Source organism: Notolabrus celidotus, chromosome 6 (genome assembly GCF_009762535.1).
Source record: "Notolabrus celidotus isolate fNotCel1 chromosome 6, fNotCel1.pri, whole genome shotgun sequence".
In the NCBI taxonomy this organism is placed as follows: Eukaryota; Metazoa; Chordata; class Actinopteri; order Labriformes; family Labridae; genus Notolabrus; species Notolabrus celidotus.
Genome location: NC_048277.1, coordinates 33,752 through 60,217, shown reverse-complemented (window position 1 = coordinate 60,217; position 26,466 = coordinate 33,752). Strand labels below are relative to the sequence as shown.

Here is a 26,466-nt window from a genome sequence, read left to right as displayed (position 1 = left end):
TATGCTCTTGGCAGCCCTCAGATCCTCAGGCAGGGTGTTCCACAGGCGTGGGCTGTGATAATAAAAAGCTGCCTCACCGTGGGCCTTAGTTTTTACGTTTGCTACAATTAAAAGTCCGCTACCTGAAGACCTGAGGGCTCTCACTGGCTCATATGATAAAAGCAAATCTGATACGTAAGAAGGGCCAAGACCATTAAGAGATTTAAAAACCAATAAAATAATCTTAAAATCTATTCTAAAAGATACTGGAAGCCAATGCAGAGACTTTAAAATTGGTGTGATGTGGGCTCTCTTTCTGCTCTTTGTCAGCATTCTAGCTGCTGAGTTCTGGAGCAGCTGAAGCTGAGAAATGTTCTTTTTGGGGAGACCAGAAAGAAGAGCATTACAATAATCAATTCTACAGGTAATAAAAGCATGAACTAGTAGTGTCTCTGCATTGGCTTGAGAGAGAAACTGACACACTTTGGAAATGTTTTTTCGGTGATAAAAAGCCTTTTTTGTTGTTATTTCTCTAATGTGTGGCTCAAAACTGAGGTGTGAGTCAAAGATCACACCCAGGTTCTTTACCTGCTCACATGGTTTTAGAGCCAGTGCTTGGAGTTTGGTGTTCAGTTTCTCTCTCTGAGGTCCAGTACCAATGACTAAAACCTGATATAAGTACCTTAGGGTCCAAATCCAGCAGACTGTTTTTCCTGAGGAGACTCAGACCCTTCAGTGTCTGCAGCAAGCTTCTGAAGACCTTCTATCAGTGCTCTGTTCTTTGCTGTGGCGTGTTGGGGGGGAGCCGTCAAGACAGGTGAGGCAAGCAAGCTCAACAAACTGGTAGGAAGTCCAGCTCTGTGGTTGGACTAGAACTGGACAGTGTTGAGGAGGTTGATGGACAAACTGCGAGCCATCCCGGACAACCCCTCTCACCCTCTCTATGATGAGCTGTGGTTGATGTGGAGCTCGTTCAGTCAGCGCATAATTCCACCACGGTGCAAGACTGAGCACTTCAGGTTCTCCTTTGTGCCCACCGCCATCAGACTGTTCAACAGCAATGGAGGCCACAGACTGTCATCACGCTGACCAAAACCATAACCACACCATGTCAACCTGTCACTACTAAATAACATTTGCTTACTGCCTATTTTTACAACTATTTAAACCATGTGAAACATTTGTATATACCTTCCTTTTTTTTTTTTCTTAATTTTTTTTTTTTTTTTTTTTCTATTCAAATGTATTCTCTATTTGTGTTCTATTATTCTTGTACTACTCTTGCTACTATGTCTGTAACCAAATTTCCCCTCGGGATCAATAAAGTATTACCTTTTCTTATCATATCTTAATAATAAAAATGTACTGTTATTGTTGTTGTTGTTGTGTTATACTGATAACAATATCTGTCCATGGTTTTTGCATTTTTAATCCATCACACAAAATTTCTGGGGGATGTTTTAACAATTGAATTTTCCCGAATGAGGAATAAATAAAGTATATCTCATCTTATTACCCAGCTTTCTTATCAACCACCTGAGGGGTATACTATGAAGCCGGAGTTGTGGTTATTGCGGTAACTTCAGGGTTAACTCTGGATTTTCAGTACTACGAAGGTGGTTCACTCCTTACCAGGGTAGATCACCATGGTTACTGATGCTAAACTCCTAACCTGCTCCAGGGCAGGTTATGCTCAGGATCAGAGATCAGTTTGAAGAAAACTCCACCCACTGGCCAATCGGCTCGCTCGATCACGGAGCTCTGTGGGCTGATCGTGAGGGGAGGGGGGAGAACTGCGGTCAAGCCCGCAGTGGAGAAGAGACGGAGATTTTATATATAAAAGGCTGATGACAGTTAGGCTATTGAATATCTTTCCTGACATCATATATTAACAGAGTCTAAAATAAGCTATTCAGATGAAGTTGTTGTAGGACTACTGTATTAAATATGAAATTACGCATGCTTATCACTTTGAATCATGTTCACATTTGTATTGGTCCTTTAAGCACAGCGCTCAGTTTGATACCGTCAGGACTGCAGCTGAAATATTAAGTCTAAAACTGTCACACAAGACACAAGATTAAATCAGGGAGAGAGATCAATGTCAGGGAATAAACAGTTATTATAGTCAGATATATCTAATGATGAATAAACAGTTATTATAGTCAGATATATCTAATGATGAATAAACAGAGTTAATATAGTCAGATATATCTAATGATGAATAAACAGAGTTATTATAGTCAGATATATCTAATGATCAATAAACAGAGTTATTATAGTCAGATATATCTAATGATCAATAAACAGAGTTATTATAGTCAGATATATCTAATGATCAATAAACAGAGTTATTATAGTCAGATATATCTAATGATGAATAAACAGAGTTGTTATAGTCAGATATATCTAATGATGAATAAACAGTTATTATAGTCAGATATATCTAATGATCAATAAACAGTTATTATAGTCAGATATATCTAATGATGAATAAACAGAGATAATATAGTCAGATATATCTAATGATGAATAAACAGTTATTATAGTCAGATATATCTAATGATGAATAAACAGTTATTATAGTCAGATATATCTAATGATGAATAAACAGAGGTAATATAGTCAGATATATCTAAGGATGAATAAACAGAGTTATTATAGTCAGATATATCTAATGATGAATAAACAGAGTTGTTATAGTCAGATATATCTAATGATCAATAAACAGAGTTAATATAGTCAGATATATCTAATGATGAATAAACAGTTATTATAGTCAGATATATCTAATGATGAATAAACAGAGTTATTATAGTCAGATATATCTAATGATGAATAAACAGAGTTATTATAGTCAGATATATCTAATGATGAATAAATAGAGTTATTATTTTCAGATTTATCTGCACTAATGATGAGAAATTAGAAGTCATCTGCACATTCAAACAGTTTTGTCTAATCCCTCAGTTCTTTCTTCATGTTTCAATCACAGCTGTGTTGAATTTAATCTAGATTATGTGTTTAACTTCTTCATATTTTTCTAATATCAGTGCAGTGTTTAAAAAATGTGTCGATGTACTGACAGCAGACTGTCCGTGTCTGTGATTGGTCACATGTTGTCTTCTCTGCCTCATTCATGTGAACGTGCTCAGTGTAATTCTGGATTGACTCAACATGTTGATAACCAGCTTTGTGTGACAGTTTAACGTGATCTCCTTTGTCTGGTTCAGTGAAGCCGGATCAGGAGAAGATATCTGGGATATGCTGAACACACTTCGTAGTATACCCCTCTGGCTGTGTCAAATACCTTATTCTGATTGGTCAAAACCCAATTACAACGGTTATCAATTCTGAATAGCAAAGGTGACTCTAGGTTCCTGATCAAACATCACACGTGTCAGCTCAATCTGTTAAAAGAGGTTATTTTCCCCTCTACCGGTTGACAATTTGAGAAAAATGTAACTCTCTCAATAGCATCTACAACATGGAGCAATTTTTTTATATCACTCCCAGTTTAACAGACTTAACCATGAATTCAAATGTTAGGTGAATAAAAATGTTTAGTTTTAATGTGGTTATGTGAAACAGAATCGTTTCAAGGTGAACGAGACCCTTAGCGTGAAGTTGATGTAAAATAGAATATCCTCAGGGTGGACAAACCCCAGCACAAAGCTGACAGACATTGAACACAGGACATGGGATTTAAAATTCATCTAACAGGGTCTTCTTTGAAGACAACTCGAAGGGAATGCCTTTGCTTCATGGTTAAATATTATACTTGAAGTGTATCGATCAAGGACAACCTCCATTTCACTTCAGGGTCTGGTCTCACCCTGATGAGATTCTATTTCACATAGCCCATGGATACTTACACATTATCCCCTACTTATCTTGTCTTATTAGATGGCCTCTAAAGGCAAAGACAACAATGATTGTCAGTAGTCATTTTTGGTGGGTAAATTTAGAATAACCAGTTTGTTCCTTAAAATGAAGCAATTCACAGATGTAAGGAGAGGAATAGGCAAAATGTGACTGAGAGAACCTCTTCAGACAAACAAAAAAAATACAATTAAAATCTTTTAAATTAACATGTTAAAAAATATGCATTAGCATATGTCAATTCTGAGTGTTTCTTCAATACTTCTTTAACTGCTATGACATGGCACACAAAGAGAGAGTATTAAAGGACATAAAATAGAACCAAGTAGAAAAAACCCACGCTTCAAAAGAACAATGCACAGAGGATTACAACTCTGGCTTGGAGGTACAAGAAAAGCAAAGAGTAAGAGACATAATGCACAATAACTAGGACAAATGGCAGTTGTTAGAATAAAAGGGGAACGTATTACTGAGGGAACCAAAAAAGTTGCATGTATTTCATGAAAAGCCTTTTATTTGAACATGTAAAATAATACAGTTTCTGTGTGTAACCTGGTTCTACTACAAGTGAAATATGAAATGGCACATTTAGAAAATCACATAAGAGAATACTAAGACAATAAAATAAATACAGAAAAGGCAACCAAGAGGAGAATATCCAGAATCCAAAATATCCAAAATAAAAAGGAATACAAACTTAAACACGAGTGTGTGGTAGAGATGATTTCCAAAAGTGAAGCATTAACGAGGGCAGAGTAAGAGAGATGATACTTCAAAATATTCCAAAGTAAAATTACCTAGTGGTCTGTGTTTTCTGTTTATAAAGCAGAAATTTTGCCAATAAAAAGTACCAACCTGTACTGGTACCATTCGATGATGTCTTAAAATGCCATATATACAATTTTAAAGGCTTGTTTCTTCATTGCACTTCAGTATGTAAAGATTTGTGTCCCAGCAGCAGTAAGCCAAAACTTTACAAAGACAAGAAATGGCCTGGATTGGATCATACGCTTTATGGTTAGTGGATATTCCTTAGATTTGGAAAGTTTAACACTAGAAAGAAATTGAGTTCAACTGCCTTGTGCGATGTGTTATGGTAGGCATTGAGTTACCTGAGAATTCCAAATTCAGGTCAGAAATCATAAAACTTTTATCAAATTTGCCATGCCTTGGATGACTTTAGGTGCTGTGTCCACTGCCGCCATTTTTTTCGCTCTAAGCGCCCATGACCTCAATTTCAGACCACTTCTCATCAGCATTTACAGCTGAAAAAGTAGAGTCACATTGAGAGTCACAAAAAACGGCGGCAGTGGACACACCTAAAGCTTGTATTTGAGGTCTAGTCCATGAAAAATAGAAAGCATGCAGTAAGACAAAGCATTCCAGTATTATTTTTTATGTGTTCAATGCCCACCAATACTAAAACTATACTGTAGCTGGCTTTATTGACCAGGCTGGTTACAATTGCAAAGTTTCTGTAATTGAAATTAATTCGACTATTTTCATCTTCATCAGAGGTCCTAAAAGTCTCTGTACCTGTGTCAGCAAAACACAAATATAAATAGAAGTTAAAATATGATTCATCTTATACTTTAAAAAATTTTTTTTTAATAATTCTACCAGACTGAATCCCCAAACAAGAGCAAGAGCAGCTTCAAATTAAAAAACAAAAGTTCAAGCTGGGGTTGGTAGTCAGATTTAGATCCACTTTTTGTTATACTGGTTAAAATTATCTTTATGTCCAGATGGCAATCAATACATAATGTGTTCTTTAAAAAGAGCCAATCCCTGCCATCAGGAGCCAAATGATGAAACCAATCAAATCCCGCCCTGCCGTTCTGCCCGCCTCCTGCAAAGCGTACATTTCATGTTTGTTGGTGTTTTTTAACTTTCACTATGAGAATGTTTTGATGTTTTCCTACCGCTGAGTGAGACATGAGGTGAAGTAGTGCAAAACACAAACCATGTGCTGTGGACCAGTTTTGAATCAGTCACCATCATATGGTCGCGAATAAGTGGCACTTGTGCATGTGAGCGGGGGCGTCGTTTCTAATTCATGCTAGCTTTCGGTGACTACCAACCCTAGCTTTAAAGTCCAACTAGATAATTTCTCATTTATTTTGCAAGAAGCTCCAACAATCCAGAATCAAGTTACATTCAGTCAAGGTAGATTACACTTTGCTTTGTAACTAACATTTTCCACTGACAAACAAGGCTTTCATTTTGACTTGGCTATAAATGTATTTGTTTTTAGGCCCATCGTATGTTCATGTAAATTCTTGAATGAATGAATTCTTATGCAGCCAAGAATAAACATGCACTAATACACTGCCTGCAGGATATGATAAAGGTTTTGCAGCAAATGGTTTGACATGAGGATCCTTCAAAGAGCCATTATTCTTCAATTTGAATTTCATTTCAGGGAATGCATAACACTCACTCTGTGTCGTCAGCAGCAGGTGTGTTATAGCTCTGGAACAGGGGCTGCAAGAAGAGCCCCAGAGTTCCCACCACAGAGACCAGGATGAAGATCCACAGGAACAGGCGGTCAATCACCATAGCAACAAACTTCCAGTCTTCTATAATCTGAAAGTAAACCAGCAAGTTTAGGCTATTACAGGTTGTTAGCACAATTAAAACCATGACAACAAATGTGTGTAGGATCACATCTACGAAATACTTATAGAAATAGAAGTAATACATGAAAAACATGATTTGTAAACATGACCAGTGCATTCACATTAAAAAGTGAAAAGCAGTACAAGGTGATTTAACCCTTATGAGTATAGTGCTATGTTTTCTCGCATTAAAAGTTTATAAACTACGTTTTGTATTAAAGTGATACTCATTATTTTAAAAGTAAAACATCTGTTTTGCCATATCCTACAGCTGTTTTCTTGAAATATGAGTGGTTCAAAGTAAAACATGGCATTATGTAAGACAAGCGGCTAAACAGCTTATTGATCTCTAACACCTTTTCATCATGATAGTTGTATTTGAACCACATACCAATTAACCATACACTGCAACCCTGCTACTTTTAGTATTTCTGCTACAAAAATCAACTACTATTGAGGATGTTCAGATATATAACCTCAACTACAGTCTTTTAGGCTATTTTCACACCTAAGGCTAGTTTGCTTTGTTCCCATTCAGATGTCAAAAATGATGCATTGTGCAAAGCAGGCTACAGTACCCCCCATCTTGGGGCAGTTCTTACATCATTATGTGCCACTGCATAAGTAATAGGGTTGCAAAATTCGGGGAATTTTCAAAGTTGGAAACAATGTATGGGAATAAACAGGAATAAACCAGGAATTTACTAAATTGAAGGTTGGCTCTTAATAGGGAACTTAAATATAGTTGGGGAAAATCTATTTTAGCATAATCCTGAATAAAACAACCATATTTGATGCAAGTGCAGTTAAACATATAACTTTGTATTTGGAGCCTGTCATGACTTTTAATGACTCATTTACTGGCCATAGACACCAAACTGGTTACGTTTGCATTGTTCTTTTTGCTATTTTTGTTCCTGTGTGTGTCTGGAGATCCTGCGAGTATCCATGGTAACATTGTTTACATACGAGATTAGCTGTTAGCAGCCCGTAGTGTGTTGATGCTAGACGATGCTAAACGATGCTAGGCCCAATGTTCCCTGCAAGCTGAGAAGAAGGAGGCCGGGACGACGTGCTGGTTTTGAGGTGCAAGCTAGAAGGGATGGCGTCGACCTGTCCTTCCCCCCACCGTTATGGGGACTGTGGGATCTGTCTACGATGAGGTGGACGAGCTAACCCAGCACCAGATTAGCATCATGCTAACAGGGCTAACACCGGTCACAAACGCCACATTAGAAGGATTTCACCTGCTGTGGGTGGACAGGATACAGGAGAGCGAGACTGAACTAACTGGCGAAGAACGCCAGCTCATTCCTAGACCCTGTGGAGGTGGTGGCTGACAGGAGAATTATGGCCAATCTGTCGTCTGTGATGAACATTTCTTTTCTATATATATTCTTGTTGAAATTCTTGTTCTGTACACCTTTTTGTTTGCTGCTGTCCCGTTGTGGGACGAATAAAGGAGTATCTCATCTTATCTCTTACCTTATATCTATGCTTGTCCTCAATTACATGCACACATAGCACACTGCTTACTGCAGTGCTATTGAGACCACGCCCCCTGCATGCATAGATGATTTCTAGAATCCTGCAGAGGCTTGGGAAGCTTGAGGGAAGATGCTTTTTTATTCGCATTTTGAATGGGACTTTGTTGGAGGGAGAGCGACTCTTTTCATTTAAAATTTTGAATGGGACTTTGTTGGGATTGCATTGTTGTTAATTTTTGAATGGGTTGGGTCAGTGGGATGAGTAATATTTAACTCAACATTCATGTTTTTGTTCTTCAATGAAAGAATTGATTGTTCAATAAAAAATGTAACACTCGATAAAGTTCTACTTACAAATAAATCTGTTTTAATTGTATTATTTTGGATGGATGTCTGCTTATAACAAAACAAATATTTATGCTTGGATATGATAACTTTCCATTAAATTACCCTCAATTCACAGTTAATTCACATAAATTCCCAGAATTTCCATGGAAAGTTTCCAATTTAGAATATTTCCAAAATTCCCCAGCTTAACTTCCCAGGGAAATTTACCGGAAGCGTTCTAGAAAGTTTCCACCCCTTTGTAACCATAATAGGTAAACAAATCCCTTGTGTACTCTACCTAACTCCAGGAGAGGGTGAGTAACATTAGCTTATTACTATTATCATGCATTCTCGTCCCAAAGAGGCTTTGATTTGTTCTGCTTCAGAATACTGTGTTCACATATGTCCTAACAATCTGACCCAAGGGTTAACTTTGGAACATCTCCTAACGATCCTGGTGTGAAAACAACCTTAGTCTTCACAACAAGTATATGGCTAACACTTGTAAGCCATATACTTGGTGTGAGATGTGAAACCTCTACTGGTTTTAGAGATAATAACTTGCCTTTAAAAATGTATGCAAATTACCAAACAAGCTGTAGCTAGTTGCCTCAACAACTGTAAGCTTCTTAGAGCAACCTTTACTGTTGCCCACAGACAATAAGCTTCCTCTTTTTGTAAATATGCTATTGTTTTGATTTTAGCTAAAGTAGAGGAGTTGACTATCACTGTCTAAAGCTGGTTCCTCTTGATCTGGGAATATACTGTATCTCATCTACTTTTCAAGTCACAATTACCATAGTGAAGGTAGCATCAGTTTGCAAGCCCAAAGCTTAGCCAATAGCAGCTACTATTTTGAGGTGTTGTTTGGTCTACTGTATTGTAGTTTACTTTCAAAACTTTGCAATGTGTATCACCATAAATGTTACATCATCAACCTTTCCTTGTGGTCAGTTCACCTTTAAAAATATACTTTTGTTAAAGTTAAATTAACTGGGGCTACGTCTTTTTTTTGCATGAGAGTTTTGGGCATATCTGACATTTTAAGAGCAAATCTAGGATGATTGACATTTTGAAATAGGGGCATCAGCAAATACTAAGCATAATGAGACATGGGATGTTCCACTTGTTATGTTGTCTTAATTACCAGCTAATTTCTTTTGCAAGTTTCATTATTCCTACCTGTTTATTTTTTGTTATTATCAATGTACATAATCTGGTTTTGTAAGGCATCATTCATCGTTTGAACCCTTCTCATCCAGACCATCATGATTTGTCATTTATCTAGCCATGGCTAGATAACTCCTCACCCCTTCATTATCTTCCTCTGTCTTCATGTGTTTGGCAATGTATCTGACTCCATCCACAGCTTCCTCCAGATCTGCATCCCCCTGGACTGCCGTATGCTTCTGGGAGTCTGGTTTGGTGTCACCAACCTTCCGGCAATAACTGTGTGCCACGTCTTCATTCACATAGAAAGAGTTGGTGTCTGTTGGGATCCCACTGAGTCTGATGTTGGGGTGCTGCTTCTTCTCTGTGCCACTCCGGGGATTGTTTCTCTTGGCAGACCTCTGGTCATCTTTACAGTGGGCATTGAGAGAGCCTGGACGCCTCATGAGGAGACATGCGGGCAGGCGGACTAAGAAAAGCTGTTTAACCCAGTTTGGCATGTGATGGGTGGATGGGGAGCGATGGTACACATTGAGGACACAGACTGCGGTCACAATCGAGAAAGTAACCAGCACCATGGTGAACATCAAGTATTTACCTTAAACAATGTAAAAGAAAGAGAGAAAAATAATGTGCCATGATGGTTTACAATGTATGATTATTTTCATTTTTACACATCTCCTACTCCATCAGTAAAAGCAGAGTTGTCTATCAGTAGCCAACTTGCTCCACTGAGGTTCTCATTAAATCAAAAGCTAAATATATATTTATTATTCTGGTTGTTACACAGCTACTTACTTTAAATTAATATTTTGAAACCAAAAAGTGAAGTTGAAATTATTCTATTGATTGAGGTCTAACCTTAACGCGCAAACAGAATCGCATCATCTGCAAACAGCCGGGATGAGAATTTGAGGCCCCAAACCCTTCCAACCCTGGCTGGGCGATAATTTGATAACGACAATTATTGTGATATAAGTTTTCTCAATAAAGATATAATAAATGTTGGATAAAGATTCAATATATTTAAGCCTGTAATTACACGTCCCAACCACTTGAAAGGGAGGGGGCGCTAACGTGCCTTAAATGCCAGTTGCCACCAAACATTGAACAGAATAAGGCATTGGATGTGGGTAAAGGAAGAGCACAGAGACAACTTCTGCTGTGAACAGGTTTGATGTCCACCACGATCCATAGTAGAACTTATCACTGAATAACCGTGATGCATTCACTGCACTGTAGGAAACTCTTATAAATCTTACAAGGTGAGTGAACTACTCAAAACATACACAGTTTACTGTTTGATATTTCTTTGTTGGAAATTTAAATCAAATTACCTCAACCTGAGAAAATTAATTATCTAAAAACTTGAACAAACATCTCATCTTACACAAAAGACCTGCTTCCTATTAGCACCGTTTTTTTAAACTTTAAAAAATCTGACTTTGAATTTAAATGAAATAATAATTTCATATTTAACGTGATAATTATCGACATCGACTGAAATTAGAAATGTTATCATGATAACATCTTTTTCAATATTGCCCAGCTCTACCCTAGAATAAACTTTTCCTCTGATGCTGAGGAGTATGATACCCTGACAATTAATGCACACCCTAGAATCCCCTTTACAAAAATGGAAACCACCATCCAAGAGCGCCGCTACACATTAACGAGGAGTGCCAACCAAGACCAGGGTTTTTCCTGTATGTCACTCTATAAGGTGGCCAGTCCTCTGTGAATCTGTCGTTTCTAACTTCAAATACTGCAATATGCCATTGTGGTGTGCTGTATCAGAGTGAGTGCTGTGCACCAGAAAAGGTACTGTCACAGCTGTCAAAAAGGAAGAAAAGAAACAAGTTGTCCATGGAGACTGTGGACGTTGTAGTCAAGGGCATGCCTACAGGGAATTTATGTCCAAACATAAGAAAAAAAAGTTGACATATCTCTGGGTTCACGTTAAATCAGCAGATTCATTGTTCATTTGAGGCAATATATATAATAGCTAGTCTTGCATTATTAAAAGTATTATACATTCATTATTTAACTATTTAAGTGCCCTTGTGTCCTGGTTGCAGTGTTGTTAAAAAGCTCCTTGCTGAAGTGTTATACATGAATACATATTGATGATAGATGGATTTAACCAAGGTAAAAACTCACTATTGCCACAAATACTAGTCACTAAGGCAGAGAGAGAATGTAATAAAAAAGAAGTATGAGTGTAGGAGTGGTTCCACAAATAATGTGAACAGCTTGACATTAAAAATCTTTTTCCAGGCCATGGATTGGTATTAGAAAAAACGAATGTAGAAACTGGATAGACATACAAAAAATATATTATACAACTACAATAATACAATAGAAAGTGTATGCCCATACTCCTAAAATGAAGAGTTAACAATAGAAGAAAGTAGAAAGATGGGAAGGAAGAGACTGGTTCACGTGGGGAACTCAGGCTTCCTCTGAGTTCAAGTTTCTTTTTTTGTCTTATTGGGTTAAATTTAAAAGAAAAAGGCTGATTCTCCAAAGTTCATGGGTATCAATTGGCTATTGAGTGTCATCGTTTGTTATCCATTTGGGGTCCTCATCTCATCACAGCTCTGTCTGTCTGTCTGTCTGTCTGTCAGTCAGTCAGTCAGTCAGTCTTTCCATCCGCCCATCTTATCCTATTAATTAATTGCATCATTTAAAAAAAACGAAGTTAATGGTGCATTATTACCCGATATGAAGAATAAACATGAAAAAATACAGATAATTTTCCCCACTTTTTGGTTTGGAACCCCAATCATACCTATTTAGAATAACATTCATAGAAAGAGAAAATTACAATTAAACAAATCAACATCTAAAGAAAACATGTAGGCACATACCTATTAGTGGTACTGCAAAGGAGGTAGGTGGCACTATCTTCGATATCAGCAGCAAGAACACAGTTAGTGCAAGCAGCACTGATACACACAGCGTCATCCTCTCCCTGCAATCTGATGGCAGGTAGAACACAAGGATAGCCAGGGAAGTGATGAGCACACATGGTATGATCATGTTAAGGGTGTAGAATAGCGGTTTCCTCTGGATTACAAAATCATAGGTTATGTCCAGGTAGGTGATGTCACTTGGGTCTTCATTTTTGCGTGCTGGGAGTGAGACAATGTCCCACTCGCCACTTGGAGTGAAGTCATCACGGCTGGCAAAGTCACTTGTGAGAACTAGATCCACTTCTGTGTGGTCATAGGTCCAAGAGCGGAACTTGAGAGTGCAATTCTGTTCGTCAAATGGGAAGTACTGCACCTCAATGGCACAGGCTGACTTGTAGATGGCTGGTGGAAGCCAGAAGATGTCTCCAGTGTTGGAGACCACAGCATTGCAATAGAAGGAAACCTCATATACGCCATCAGCACTGCAAATGTTTGTTGGTGAGATGTAGATGTAAGTACAAGATTAAAGTCTACAATTAAAATCACTATTTTAAAGGTGACATATCATGCAAAATTGACTTTTTAATGGTTCTTTACCTGAAATATGTGTCCCTGGCATGTCTACAAACCCCCCGAGAATGAAAAAAATCCATTCTGCCCCTGTTTTGATTTCTCCACCTTTCTGTAAATGTGTGTGAAACCAGCCGTTTCAGACTTCCGTGTTTTTGTTACGTAACAACAATATCCGGTCTGTCACGGAGTCAGAGCTCAGAGCTTGTTCAGCCCATAGACTGTATAAAATAATACTGAATCCCTCCTCCGTTTTTCATTACCTGCACAAATGTGTGCTAACAAGGAGCTTAAGAGGGAGGCATGCTAGTTGTAGGCTGTCTTAATAAACACAAAGGTCGGTTTTACTCCCCACGTCTGCAGATTTGAAGATCTAGTGGATGATTTTTATTTGTCATGCATAAGTGCTAGCGCTAGTTAGCATAGCCACATAGCTATATGTTCATAGCTGTAGCTGTAGCTGTAGCTGTAGCTGTGTACCAAGACACACGTCGACATACTGACAAATAAAACAACAAGAAACACTAAATCTGTGACCAATCCTTCATAAAAGGTCCTGCTGCCTTTCTGGCAGAGGTCGGTTTTACTCCCCACGTCTGCAGATTTGAAGATCTAGTGGATGATTTTTATTTATCATGGATAAGTGCTAGCGCTAGTTAGCATAGCCACATAGCTACATGTTCGTAGCTGTGAACCAAGACACACGTCTACATACTGATAAATAAAACAACAAGAAACACTAAATCTATGACCAATCATTCAGAAAGGTCCTGCTACAGGCGCCTCTCCGTCAGGATCAGATTCAGAGGGTTGAAGTAACGCGATCTCTGAGCAGCCGTGTATATTCAGTCAACATGTAAACATTAGATCAACGTGCTGGAGAGCCGAGGCACATCCACTTCCGGAGGGGGCGTGGTCAGAGGGAAAACAGAGTGTTCTGATGAGGAATGAAGAAGAGGACTTTTCGGGCATGCCAAAATCTGATTTCAAAGTGTTTTTTTGAGCATAAACTTTAAAGACATGTTTTGGGGACCTCTTAGACCAATATATATTGATGAAAAAAGCGTGATATGTCCCCATTAAAAAGACACGCTGTATTCAGGCACAGTAGACATTTTTTCCTTAATAGCAAATGAAAATGACATGATAAACCCAAGCTCTTCCTTGTGATTACCTGGGATAATATTAAAAGATTCCCAAGATGTCAAAATATAAACATTTTCTCACAGCCCTCCCTTTCATATTAAAAATGTGGTACAAGCTATATGAACTGCAAGAGACAAACTAAGTTTTCAGCTAACTTCAATCAAAACTAGTCCTGATCCCAATCTCAACTATTGGATATAAGCTGATCTGGACGTTTTTTTTATTGATCAGTGATCTGCATTTGAGCCGCTCATCTCTTAGAAAATCAGATCGGGGGCCAAAAGAGCTGATCGGGACCTCTCTAATTAAAACCATTTGCAGCAGCAGCAGCTAACAAGAAACTTCTTCCAATTTTAAGCTGGATGGTCAGTCAACGTCTGTCGGGGTCGGCACTTGGAGTTAACTGACGGGCTATACAACACAGGTCCATCAACCACGAGGCCAACTTTAAATCCTGAGTTAAACAGAACTCTTACTGAGTTACTGTTTTATTCTATTCCCCAATTCTTTTCAAGTTTCTCAACGGTAAAGAAAGGGAAAACCTTGAAAAAAATAATTGCATATTAAATCGCAAACGCAATATTAAGGAAAATAATCGTAGTTAGATTATTTTCCTTAATATTTTGTTTGCGATTTAAAGGTGACATATTACGCTCTTTTCATCAAAATATATTGGTCTAAGACAGGGGTGTCCAAACTATTTTCAAAGAGGGCCACATTTGATCTTGTAAGAACACCTCAGGGCCATTGGCTCCTACTGAGACTTAGGAATCCTAAAAGTTATCTATGAAATATTTAATAACAATTATTTTAATTTTTTTCTCAATAAATCAGTAACTTGGTAGTCCTCAGTTCTCAATCTTCTTCTGGAGGAAAATGTTTTTCAGTAGGGTCAGGCAATGTGGGAAAAATATTGTATCATTATTTTTCTATGGCAGGATCACGATCTGGATTCCATCACACTTTGTTTTCATGTTGTTTTTAAGACTTTTCTGACCAGCAGACAAGATTTTATAGCAAAATAATTACTTTCCTGCATTCTGAACAATCAAATTTTTGCCTTTTCTGTACGATTTCATAATTTCGATTTTGTCTTGTGTCCTCTTTTGTGTCTTCTGAACTTTTAGTGTTCATCAAGAACATTTTCACTTCATGATAAAAGCATTAATTTGAAAACCGTTTCTGGATTGACTTTAGTTTTGTTTGTGCACTTGAAAGAAACTGCAAATGTACAGATGATTCAGAATGTGATTAATTTCTGTGCTATAAAATAACACAATTTTAAGATGGAAGCTTGGGCCCATAAATAAATGGACCATGGGCCGCTATTGGTACTTTGGACATGCCTGGTCTAAGAGGTCCCCAAAACATGTCTTTAGAGTTTAGAGTCTTTTTCAGCCCTGCTCAGAACAGTCTGTTTTCCCTCTGACCACGCCCCCTCAGGAAGTGGGTGTGGCCTCGGCTGTCCAGCACGTTAATCTAATGTTTACATGTTGGCTGAATATACACGGCTGCTCACAGACCCGTGTTACTTCAACCCTCTGAATCTGATCCAGAATCTGATCCTGACGGAGAGGGGCCTGCAGCAGGACCTTTCTGAACCGTTGGTCACAGATTTAGTGTTTCTTGCAAGCGGCAACCTCCAGACTAAAAATATGAGTCCAATGCGGAAGTGTTAAAAGCTGCAGTTCATCGAGGAGCCGCTTGAGACTGGCTCCGGAAGTACTGGAAGTCACATACACATGAATGGGAAAAAGCTGATCTTTACAGCAGAAATAAACATGTTTACAGCCTGGTACAAAAGATGAGTGTAGTCTGAATAGCTCATTTCTCGATGTGCTCTCACTGTGAGGGGGGTGAATTTTTTTCTAACGCAGCAATTTTGAAGATATTGAGATTACGAGTCTTCCAATGAGAGGCACAGCTGCCTGCAGGAACACTGTAGCTGTTGACTAGGAGGCTCAAACTCCGCCTCTTTGCGTCACACTGGCTCGACAGAAGCAATATGGCTGCCGCCGCCGATTGGCCTCAAAATAGCGCTTCAGAAACAGATGGGTGACGTCACGGATACTACGTCAATATTTAAGTCTATGGTTTCTTGTTGTTTTATTTGTCAGTATGTCAACGTGCGTCTTGGTACACAGCTACGAACATGTAGCTATGTAGCTATGCTAACTAGCGCTAGCACTTTTCCATGAAAAATAAAAATCATCCACTAGATCTTCAAATCTGCAGACGTGGGGAGTAAAACCGACCTTTCTGTTTATTAAGACAGCCTACAACTAGCATGCCTCCCTCCTAAGCTCCTTGTTAGCACAGGTGTGCAGGGAATGAAAAACAGAGGAGGGGTTAAGTTGTATTTTATTCAGTCTATGGGCTGAACAAGATCCGAGCTCTGACTCCGTTACAGACCGGATATTGTTGTGACGTAACAAAAACACTGAAAACTGAAACGGCTCGTTTCACACACATTCACAGAAAGGTGGAGAAATCAGAACAGGGGCAGAATGGATTCTTTTTATTTTATTTTATTTTTTTAGACATGCCAGGGAAACATATTTCAGGTAGAGAACCATTAAAAAGTCGATTTAGCATATGTCACCTTTAATATGCAATTATTTTTTCAAGGTCCTCTCCTCATGTATTTTTCAACAAACACAAGCAATGAATCAACCTGTATTATAATAAACAATCTCAGATTTAATTGATCTATCTTATAGGCTAGACTTGTGTTAAGATAAGCTCTGCTCCGCTCTGCTCGCAAGTCACGTTGAGCATTTCACCGCAGTCTTTGCGGTTAGATTATTTCGTTTTATCATATCACAATTGTACCGCAAATGCAATGAATCGTTCAGCCCTACAAGGCACTGGTATTTCACGACCTTGGGGGAGATTGTGTTGTCACATGTACAGAAAGCAGGCTTGAAAGAGAACAGAGTGAATATGATTTTGAGACTTGAGTAATACTTTTGTAAGCAGGAGCTTCTTTTTTTTTTTACTGTAGAATTATTAAAAGATCCAAACACTCCACCTTGGTATCACATTAATACCAACCTGTATCCACAGAAATCTAAGGCCACCATAAATGTATGCACAGATACACTTCAAGGAGTTTGATGGAACCTGTATGTATATCATACTGACAGATAACTGATCTTTGAAATGGTATGAAATACAAGTACTTACTTGTTGTAGAGCACTATATCAGGTAGCCAGATGTGTTTGGATGGTATTCTTAGCTTCTTGATACCACCATACTTGTCAGGGTCCCATCTCAACCTGTAGTCATTCCACTCCTGCGGAGTGAGCTTTTATACCGCCTTTGTTCTCAAACACCTACAAACTGTATATCAAACACTGTGAACACTAAGCAGTAACGTGTATCTTTACCTGACACAGCCATACGTTGGTCGTCATTATCTGTTCTCTTTCATTCTGCAAGTAAACAATAGTCAAAAAACATAATGAGGAACCTTTCAAATTAGTTTATTTATTTGATATATGGGGGAAAGAAAGAAAGAAAGAAGGAAAGAAAGAAAGAAAGAAAGAAAGAAAGAAAGAAAGAAAGAAAGAAAGAAGTTTATTTTAAAGGGAGAAAAGGGCTGAACTTAAAGTGATATTTCATTTTTTTTTAAGTTGGGTTGTATGAGTTTTATGTCACTAGTAATTGTACTAGCCACAACGGATTGCGCTCAGCTCTGCCCCTGCACCACCAGGTAACTCTGGATCTCTCCAGTTCTCCAGTTTATCACAGAAGTTCCTCTGCTTATTCCTCTGGTGCATTGAATCGCCTTCTCCCTTGTAAACTCCGGCTCATAAAGGTGTCCATGTGTGTCCACAAAACGGCATGTCATCAGCGCTATCAGAGAGGTTTTCCTGGTTAAATAAAATTAAAATTAAATAAATGAATAAATAAAGAATCACTCATTATTAAGTTTAGTTGTATTTTTGTCTCTTTGAAGCTGCAGCCCTGAACAGCTGATCAGTGTGCTGCAGGCGGAGGAGCGCGTCTCTGTTGCATCCGCAAATAATGCAAAAACAAGCATGCTCTCTGGTGTCAAAGTGAAGTGCTAAATAAAATCACAAGTAGAGCCTACACCTAAACCGAGATGAGTGCTCGGGTCGGTAGAACCAGCCCCGTCTGCTGAAAACTGTAGCCTAGCTTGCGGGCTGTTTCTCCCTGCAGTTTCTCAGGGCCCAGCTGAGCCACATCAATTGTGGGTAGTACAATTACGAGTGACATAAAACTTATACAACCCCACTTCAAAAAAACTGAAATATCACTTTGAGGTATGGAGGAAAAGACTCAGGCCAGAAGCATCATCACCCCATCATTACCAGACAGATCACTCAATTTCACAATAGAGACTCAGCTGAATTGTCACAAACCCTGAATTAAATTTGACATTCGGCATGACAATAATCACATATTCACTGAGTTTTGCTACCCACCACAATTTATATTCAGTAACTCACCATAAACCAGGAAGTTATGACAAAGGGCAACACATGCATTTGAAAGAGATGTGGAGACTTAAACAACTGGCAAAGGGGTCATAATGATATTAATGTAAAGTGCCCAACATCATAGTGTGAAGAACCCAATACATATACACTTGCACACATACACCCAGGCGTGTATTAATAAATTAAACAGTATATATTAATACAACAGCACACACGCTTGCCTGGACACACATGTTCACACACATACACATGGGCACACAAATATAATTATAATATCCAATTATACTACTTATGTACATATTGAAGTATTCCTAAAATTGAAAAATGATGTATGTATGTTTGTTTGTATGTATGTATGTATGTATGTATGTATGTATGTATGTATGTATGTATGTATGTATGTATGTATGTATGTATGTATGTATGTATGTATGTATGTATGCCTGTCTGTCTGTGTGTATGTATGCGTATATGTGTGCATGTGTATGTATGTGTGCATGTTTGTATGTCTGTCTGTCTGTATATATGTCTGTATGTATGTGTGTATGTATGTGTGCATGTGTGTATGTCTGTATGTCTGTTTGTATTTATCTATTAATATATATATATATATTTATATATTTTTTTTTTTTTTTTTTTTTTTTTTTTTTTTTACAATCCTTATAATTTAAGTGTTGTTTTTTTGTATTCAATGCTGCTCATACGTGCCTTAAATTGCCCCCCAGGGACAAATAGTCTTTTGAACTGAATTGAATATGTCTGTATGTCTGTGTGTATGTATGTGTGCATGTGTATGTATGTGTGTATGTCTGTGTGTGTATGTATGTATGTATGTATGTATGTATGTATGTATGTATGTATGTATTTATGTGTATGTATGTTTGTGGGTATATTTGTGCATGTATGTTTAACAATCAATCTTTATTTGTATAGCGCCAAATCACAACAGTTATCTCAAGACACTTTTGAAAACAGAGCAGGTCTAGACCATTCTATATGTTAAATAATAGTATATGTATTTATGTACAATGCACCAACTTGGCTCCTGCCCTTAATCACTGACATTTACTTAACTACATGAATTACAATATTCTTCCTTAGAATTATAGACAGGTATTAAGTGTAAAGGCCAAGAAAATCTGAGAACTAAGAAACACACATATAACTCTACAACCTGTCAGCTGAACATCTGGTAAAAGGATCCAGCTTTAACACACCAATACACAGAGAAAATACCCTAAAATAAAATGGCTAAGGAAAGTGAAACACTGAACAAACAGAAACTTAAGTGAACAATTACTTATTTTAAAAAAAGTACACCTTTCTACAACCATACCAGCCTGTTGGGGTCTATCATGATTGTTCATAAAGCTCCTTCAAATGTTTTTAAGAGATGGCTTCATAAGTACAGCTCACTACATTGGATTATCAGATGCAAAAGTCATGCTGTAGCGGAAGTCAAGTTTAAGTCACCCGACAGCCATTCATCTACAATGCACCGAGCAGCATAGAAATTGATGGGTGGAAACCCCTAGGATATCATTCAAATATGCACCCTGTAAATCGCCAAAATCAGACATTCAACGGAAATTTCTAGAAGACCTGTTGACTTCGGTGACACTGAGACTTCTGTGTAGATCTTGGCATGATAAATATGCCCAAAAATGTCCATGCATGTAGGTTAAACTAGCTAGATGGGCATTTTTAACGCTTTAGGGGGCCCTACGGAGCAGGTTTCTGCATGAAGTTTTAAGGGAAGTTGAGGCCTCCAAATTTGGGATTTATGAGGCAGGAGAAAGAAAGAATGCAAGCAGGAAAGAAAGACAGACAGAGAGACGGACAGAGAATCAATCCATCCATCCATCCATCCATCCATCCATCCATCCATCCATCCATCCATCTATCCATCTATCTATCTATCTTTTCCAATAGAGCTCTCACACTGCATTGCATGCTAGGGGCCCTTTAAATAACATTAAATTCCATACATTAGACATTTTGTGATATAAGCTTATATAGATCATGCAATTTTTTATTTTCAACCTAAATTAAATATTGATAGAAACAACATCAAAAGGGGATCATATACATGCATACACGACGCAGACTGCCCTTGTTATTCTATTGATAATGCACAGCTTGTTTATGTGTTGAAAAGCTTTAACTTGTAATCTGTATTTGTGAATGTGTATAAAAGTGTTTTATTGTGCATGATAATACTTACCACACTGATGAGCTGAGAAAGAGACACCTGTATGGAGATGGTGACCTGCTGGGTCTTATTGACTGCAGGTCTGATCAGTTTGTTGTAGCGTTCTGGACCCAATAGGTAGTTCACCAGCCGCTCTTCTGCATTCTCTGCCCAGCTGCCTACAAACAAAGCACAAAACACAGAGTAAGAAAAACATTTTGTGTTCATACAACTTGTCTATGTATGGAATTTCAATATAAAAACAATTGGAAATGTAGCATATACATTTATTTTGAAATTCCAAATCAGATATAGCTGGGATTGGCAGGAACCCATTTTGAGGTGATCAGTCTGAATCAAAATATTTTAGTTGAAACAGGGTTTTTAATGTCAAATATATATTAATTCCCCGGCTGTTGCACATTTTCATATTACAGACGTCTTTTCTTTTGAAAATCATTGGTACAATTCTTTTTCATCAAAATCTGCTGTTTGTGAATTTGTTTCGGGACTGGTAAAAATATCCCGTCGCTTGTAAAATTGTCTCACCACTTGTAAAAGTGTTTCTGATCTTGTCATTTGTTTTTGTATTATTTGCGGACACAACACAGACATGCTCCTCCACCTGCAGTGCACTGATCAGCTGTTCAGGTCTTCAGCTTCAATGTGACACAAATACAACTACACTTAATACTGAGTGATTCTGACCATGCCGATGTCATGCTGTTTACCGCAGACACATGTGGACAACTTTATGAGCCAGAGATCACAGGGGATAAGGAGATAAGGATAAGCAGAGCTAAACTGGTGAGCAGGAGAGATCCAGAGTTACCTGGTGGAGCAGGTGTGTAAACTGCGAGCTAATGCCAACGAACCGAGAAAACTAGAACCGAGAAAACTACTTGCTGCCACGAGAAAGACTTGGTAACAACAGTACTTCTGGACATTTGGGTATTAAGATATACCAGCAGATCAAACAGGGTTGCAGTCTGCGACGCTCACCAACCAGAGTCCGCTGCCAAACTGAATGCAGAAGTTTGTTTCTGACTTTCTTCAATGTTCAGGAGATGTTTTTTTTTTTGCACAGTGACTCGACCCACGATTTGCACCACATGTTTACGTGATCAAAATAAACTCTGTTAGCTGCTGAAGGGGAAGACTGAGTTGAGATATGCACTGCAGGCGGAGGAGCACGTCTGTGTTGCAGCCGTAAATAGTGCAAAAATGAACGGGTTTTTCTGGCTGCAAATGAAGGTTCTGAAAAAAAATAAAGTAGATCCTACACCTAAACAGAAGTGAGTGCTCGGGTCGAAATCTTTCAAAATTCGTTAAATCACGTGGCAGAAATGACAGTCTGCAGAAACAGTAGCCTAGCTTGCGTTACATTTCTCCCTGCAGTTTCTCATTGGCTGATTGGCTGTTACCCGTGTTGTGGGTGGGACAATGCTAGAGACAGAGAAGTGACAGCAGACAGAGAGGCACGGCTGCATCAGAGCTAAAGAACCCAGTTTTAAATTTATCCCTTATCGGCCGTTGAAATTTTAAAAAAGGATGATGCAGCAGAGTGAGGAGATGCATGCTTCGCTGCTGCAATGGATGGAGAGGGTGGAGGCCGAGTCTCAGACCTTCCTTATTTTTTCACTTTTTCAATAAAAATAGAAAAAAGAGATCTGTGTGAAATGTTCTTTTTTAAGAACACTTCAATAGAGAAATGGGTAATAAGTTTGCCAGGCTGTGCAGTTTTGAGAAAGAAAAATTGTTATTCTTCCCTTCTGTTGGAGTATGTCAACATTACGCTTTTAATAAGACAGTTAATAATAGAATTAGACTATACCGGTCGCTGTTTGTGGTTGATTTGTATAGAAATGAGAGTAATCAGAATCAGAATCAGAATCAGAATCAGAATCAGCTTTATTCGCCAAGTATGCTTGAACACACAAGGAATTTGACTTTAGTAAACTGTGCTCTCTTTGTACAAGGCATAGGAATAAGAATAAGAATAAGAACTACAATAAAAAATAAAATAAAAATATAATTACAATAACCTTAGCTATAAATACAAAGAAACAACAAATAGGCTTGACTAATATGTACAGGCTAAAATAATATAATAAAGTGCAGTGGTGAGTTGCAGAGGTAGTTTTACATTATAAAATAGAAGTTAAATAATACAAAAAATAGAAATATGGAATTCTGCTTGGAGAATTGTTGCATTGTATATCTACATGTATATTTACAGAGAGTGTTTATCTGACAGGTATGACACTGTTATGGTTTAGTGTTCATCAGAGTGACAGCCTGGGGGAAGAAACTGTTCTTATGACGGGTTGTTTTGGCGCACAGTGATCTGTAGCGCCTGCCGGAGGGGAGGAGTTTGAAGAATTTGTGTCCAGGGTGTGAGGGGTCAGCGGTGATGCTACCTGCCCGTTTCCTGGCCCAGGACCAGTACGAGTCCTGGATGGGGGGCAGGTCGACACCGATGATTTTTTCTGCAGTCCTTATAGTCCGCTGCAGTCTGTGTTTGTCTAGTTTGGTTGCAGAGCCAAACCAGACAGTGATGGAGGTGCACAGAACAGACTGGATGATGGAGGTGTAGAACATGATCAGCAGCTCCTGGGGCAGGTTGAACTTCCTGAGCTGACGCAGGAAGTACATCCTCTGCTGGGCCTTTTTTCTGTTAGTGTCTATGTGGGAGGTCCACCTCAGGTCCCGGGAAATAGTGGATCCCAGGAACCTGAAAGAGTCCACAGTAGACACAGTGCTGTTCAGGATGGTGAGGGGGGGGAGTGGGGGGGGGGGGCTTCTCCTGAAGTCCACTGTCATCTCTACCGTCTTGAGCAGGTTCAGCTCCAGATGGTTCTGACTACACCAGAGTGCCAGCTGTTCCACCTCCTGTCTGTAAGCAGACTAGTCTCCGTCCTGGATGAGACCGATGACGGTGGTGTCGTCTGCAAACTTCAGGAGTTTCACCGAGGGGTCCCCTGAGGTGCAGTCATTGGTGTAGAGGGAGAAGAGCAGTGGGGAGAGAACACATCCCTGTGGGGCGCCAGTGCTGATGGTCCGGGTGCTGGATTTGATGCTCCCCAGCCTTCCTGTCCGTCAGGAAGTTGGTGATCCACTGACAGATGGAGGCCGGCACTGTGAGCTGGGTGAGTTTCTGGTGCAGGATGTCTGATGTATGATGGTGTTGAACGCTGAGCTGAAGTCCACAAACAGGATCCTAGCGTAGGCCCTTGGGGAGTCCAGGTGATGCAGGATGTAGTTCAGACCCATGTTGACTGCATCCTCCACCGACCTGTTTGCCCGTTAGGCAAACTGCAGGGGGTCCAGCAGGGTGCCTGTGATGTCCTTCAGGTGGCTCAACACCAGTCTCTCGAAGGACTTCATGACCACAGACGTCAGGGCGACGGGCCTGTAGTCATTGATTCCTGTGATGGTGGGTTTCTTTGGGACTGGGATGATGGTGGAGCTTTTGAAGCATGAGGGCACTTCACACAGCTCCAGCGATGTGTTGAAGATCTTTGTGAAGATGGGGGCCAGCTGCTCAGCACAGACTCTCAGGCAGGAGGGGGACACGCCGTCTGGTCCTGGAGCCTTCTTGGTCTTTTGTCTCTGGAAGAGCTGGATTACCTCATCTTCACAGATCGTCAGCGCAGGTGGGGGGTCAGAGGAGGGTGGGGAGGGGGTTGTGGGGGGGCCAGGTTAATCAGAGTGTTCGGGTGTGGGGTGTGAAAACCTGCAGTAGAAGCTGTTCAGACTCGTCAGCTAGTCTTTTGTTACCTTCAGGGTGGGGGGAGGGTCTCCTGTAGCTTGTAACTTCACGCAGGCCTCTCCAAACTTCTGAGGGGTCGTTGGCAGAGAAGCTCTGTTTTAACTTCTCAGTGTAGCTCCTCTTAGCTACCTTGATCCCCCTCGTCAGTTTGTTTCTGGCCTGCTTGAACAGGTCCCGGTCCCCACTCCTGTAGGCCTCTTCTTTGGCCTGACGCAGCTTCCTCAGTTGAGGTGTGAACCAGGGCTTGTTGTTGTTGTATGTGCGGAAGGTCCTGGTCTGCACACACATGTCCTCACAGAAGTTGATGTATGAAGTCACAGTGTCAGTGAGTTCATTGAGGTTTTCTGATGCAGCTTCAAGAACACTCCAATCAGTGCAATCAAAGCAGGCTTGTAACTCCTGCTTTGACTCCTCCGTCCACTTCTTCACAGTCCGAACTACAGGCTTAGCCGTTTTTAACTTCTGCCTGTAGGTCGGGATGAGATGAATCAGACAGTGATCAGATAGTCCTAAAGCTGCACGGGGGACAGAGCGATATGAGTCCTTTATTACTGTGTAGCAGTGGTCCAGAGTGTTAGACTCCCTGGTGGGACACTTAATATGCTGTCTGTATTTAGGTAGTTCGTGGGTTAAATTTTCTCTGTTAAAATCCCCGAGAATGATGAGCAGAGAGTCAGGATGTTTTTTCTCCACGTCTGTAATCTGGTCAGCCAGGTGCTGTAACGCCTCCGTTACGCAGGCCTGAGGTGGGATGTAGACGCCGACCAGAATAAAGGAGGAGAACTCCCGGGGCGAATAGAAGGGTTTGCAGTTTATGAAAAGAGTCTCCAGATTTGGACTGCATGACTTCTTTAACACTGTGGTATCTGTACACCAACCTTTGTTTATGTAGAAACAGATTCTGCCTCCTCTCGCCTTCCCAGAGAGTTCCTTTACGCGGTCCGCTCTGTGGAGCTGAAAGTCCGGTAAGTGCAGCGAGCTGTCTGGGATGTGTTCACTGAGCCAGGTTTCAGTGAAAAACAGGGCGGCGGATCTGCAAAAGTCCGTGTTTCTTGAGTTGAGGAGCAGCAGTTCATCCATCTTGTTTGCCAGGGAGCGGACATTCGCCAGGTGAATGGACGGGAGCGCACTGCGTAACCCCCGCTGTCTCAGTCTGACGAGCGCGCCTGCTCGCTTGCCCCGGCGCCGGCGTCTCCGGCAAAGACCATAGAGAGCTGCGGCTCCACCAGCAAGAATCTCTGTGTAACTTCCAGGTTCAATGAAAACCGGTGTAAAAAGTTCGGCAGAGGACTGTCCAATGTTAATAAGTTCTTCTCTGGTAAAAGAAACCAGAGAAGCGGAGCATAAAGATACAAAAAAAGAGAAAAACGCAACAAGTACGAGAGAGCGCAGTACCAGGGCGACCGTCCGTGGCGCCATCTTGGATCGAAGACTAAATATAATGAAAATATAATGTAAAATATAATGAATCTAAGATGAATTGTTCAATGGTTTAAAATATTACTAGGCAGCCCAACATTATCACAGTTAACATCAATGCAGTATAAAGCTTGTACATGTGTATAGGTTTTTTTTTAACAAATGAAACAAGAGGTCTGTGTGTGATTCATTGCATTTTTATTCAAAACAGGAACATTGACAAAACTAGGAACATTGACAAAACTAGGAACATTGACAAACTTGCTTCAAGGAACGTGATCGTGGATGTGCCCAGACAACAGGAGACCTCCGCCTCGCCATCATCGTGAAAACTATGTATAAATACAGAAATTGAAATACTGATTACTGATTTATTCAATAGACACCAGTTTAGTCTATGCTAAATAACAAGCTAAATTGGGCTAGCCGGCTAGCAGATAGGCTAACAACAGTTTACGTTCAGACTTACAGAGAATAAAAACCAGGCCCTCATCTGATTTTGAAAAGCCAGGAGCAACACCAG

The 26,466-nt window shown here is 39.6% G+C and overlaps 1 protein-coding gene across 1 annotated transcript in view; it reads right to left on the bottom strand.

The window, feature by feature from the left end:
- Nucleotides 1-4,376: 4,376 nt before the first annotated feature.
- Nucleotides 4,377-26,466, bottom strand: part of LOC117813788 (neuronal acetylcholine receptor subunit beta-2-like) — a 31,099-nt gene continuing 9,009 nt past the window's right edge. Inside the window, exons 2-8 of the mRNA XM_034684822.1 lie at nt 20,786-20,931; nt 17,485-17,529; nt 17,281-17,390; nt 12,334-12,860; nt 9,604-10,061; nt 6,302-6,447; nt 4,377-5,397 (exon numbers count right to left, since the gene is read on the bottom strand). Of these exons, the coding sequence (XP_034540713.1) occupies nt 5,382-5,397; nt 6,302-6,447; nt 9,604-10,061; nt 12,334-12,860; nt 17,281-17,390; nt 17,485-17,529; nt 20,786-20,931 (1,448 nt within the window). The 3' untranslated portion in view covers nt 4,377-5,381. The remainder of the gene's footprint in view (nt 5,398-6,301; nt 6,448-9,603; nt 10,062-12,333; nt 12,861-17,280; nt 17,391-17,484; nt 17,530-20,785; nt 20,932-26,466) is intronic.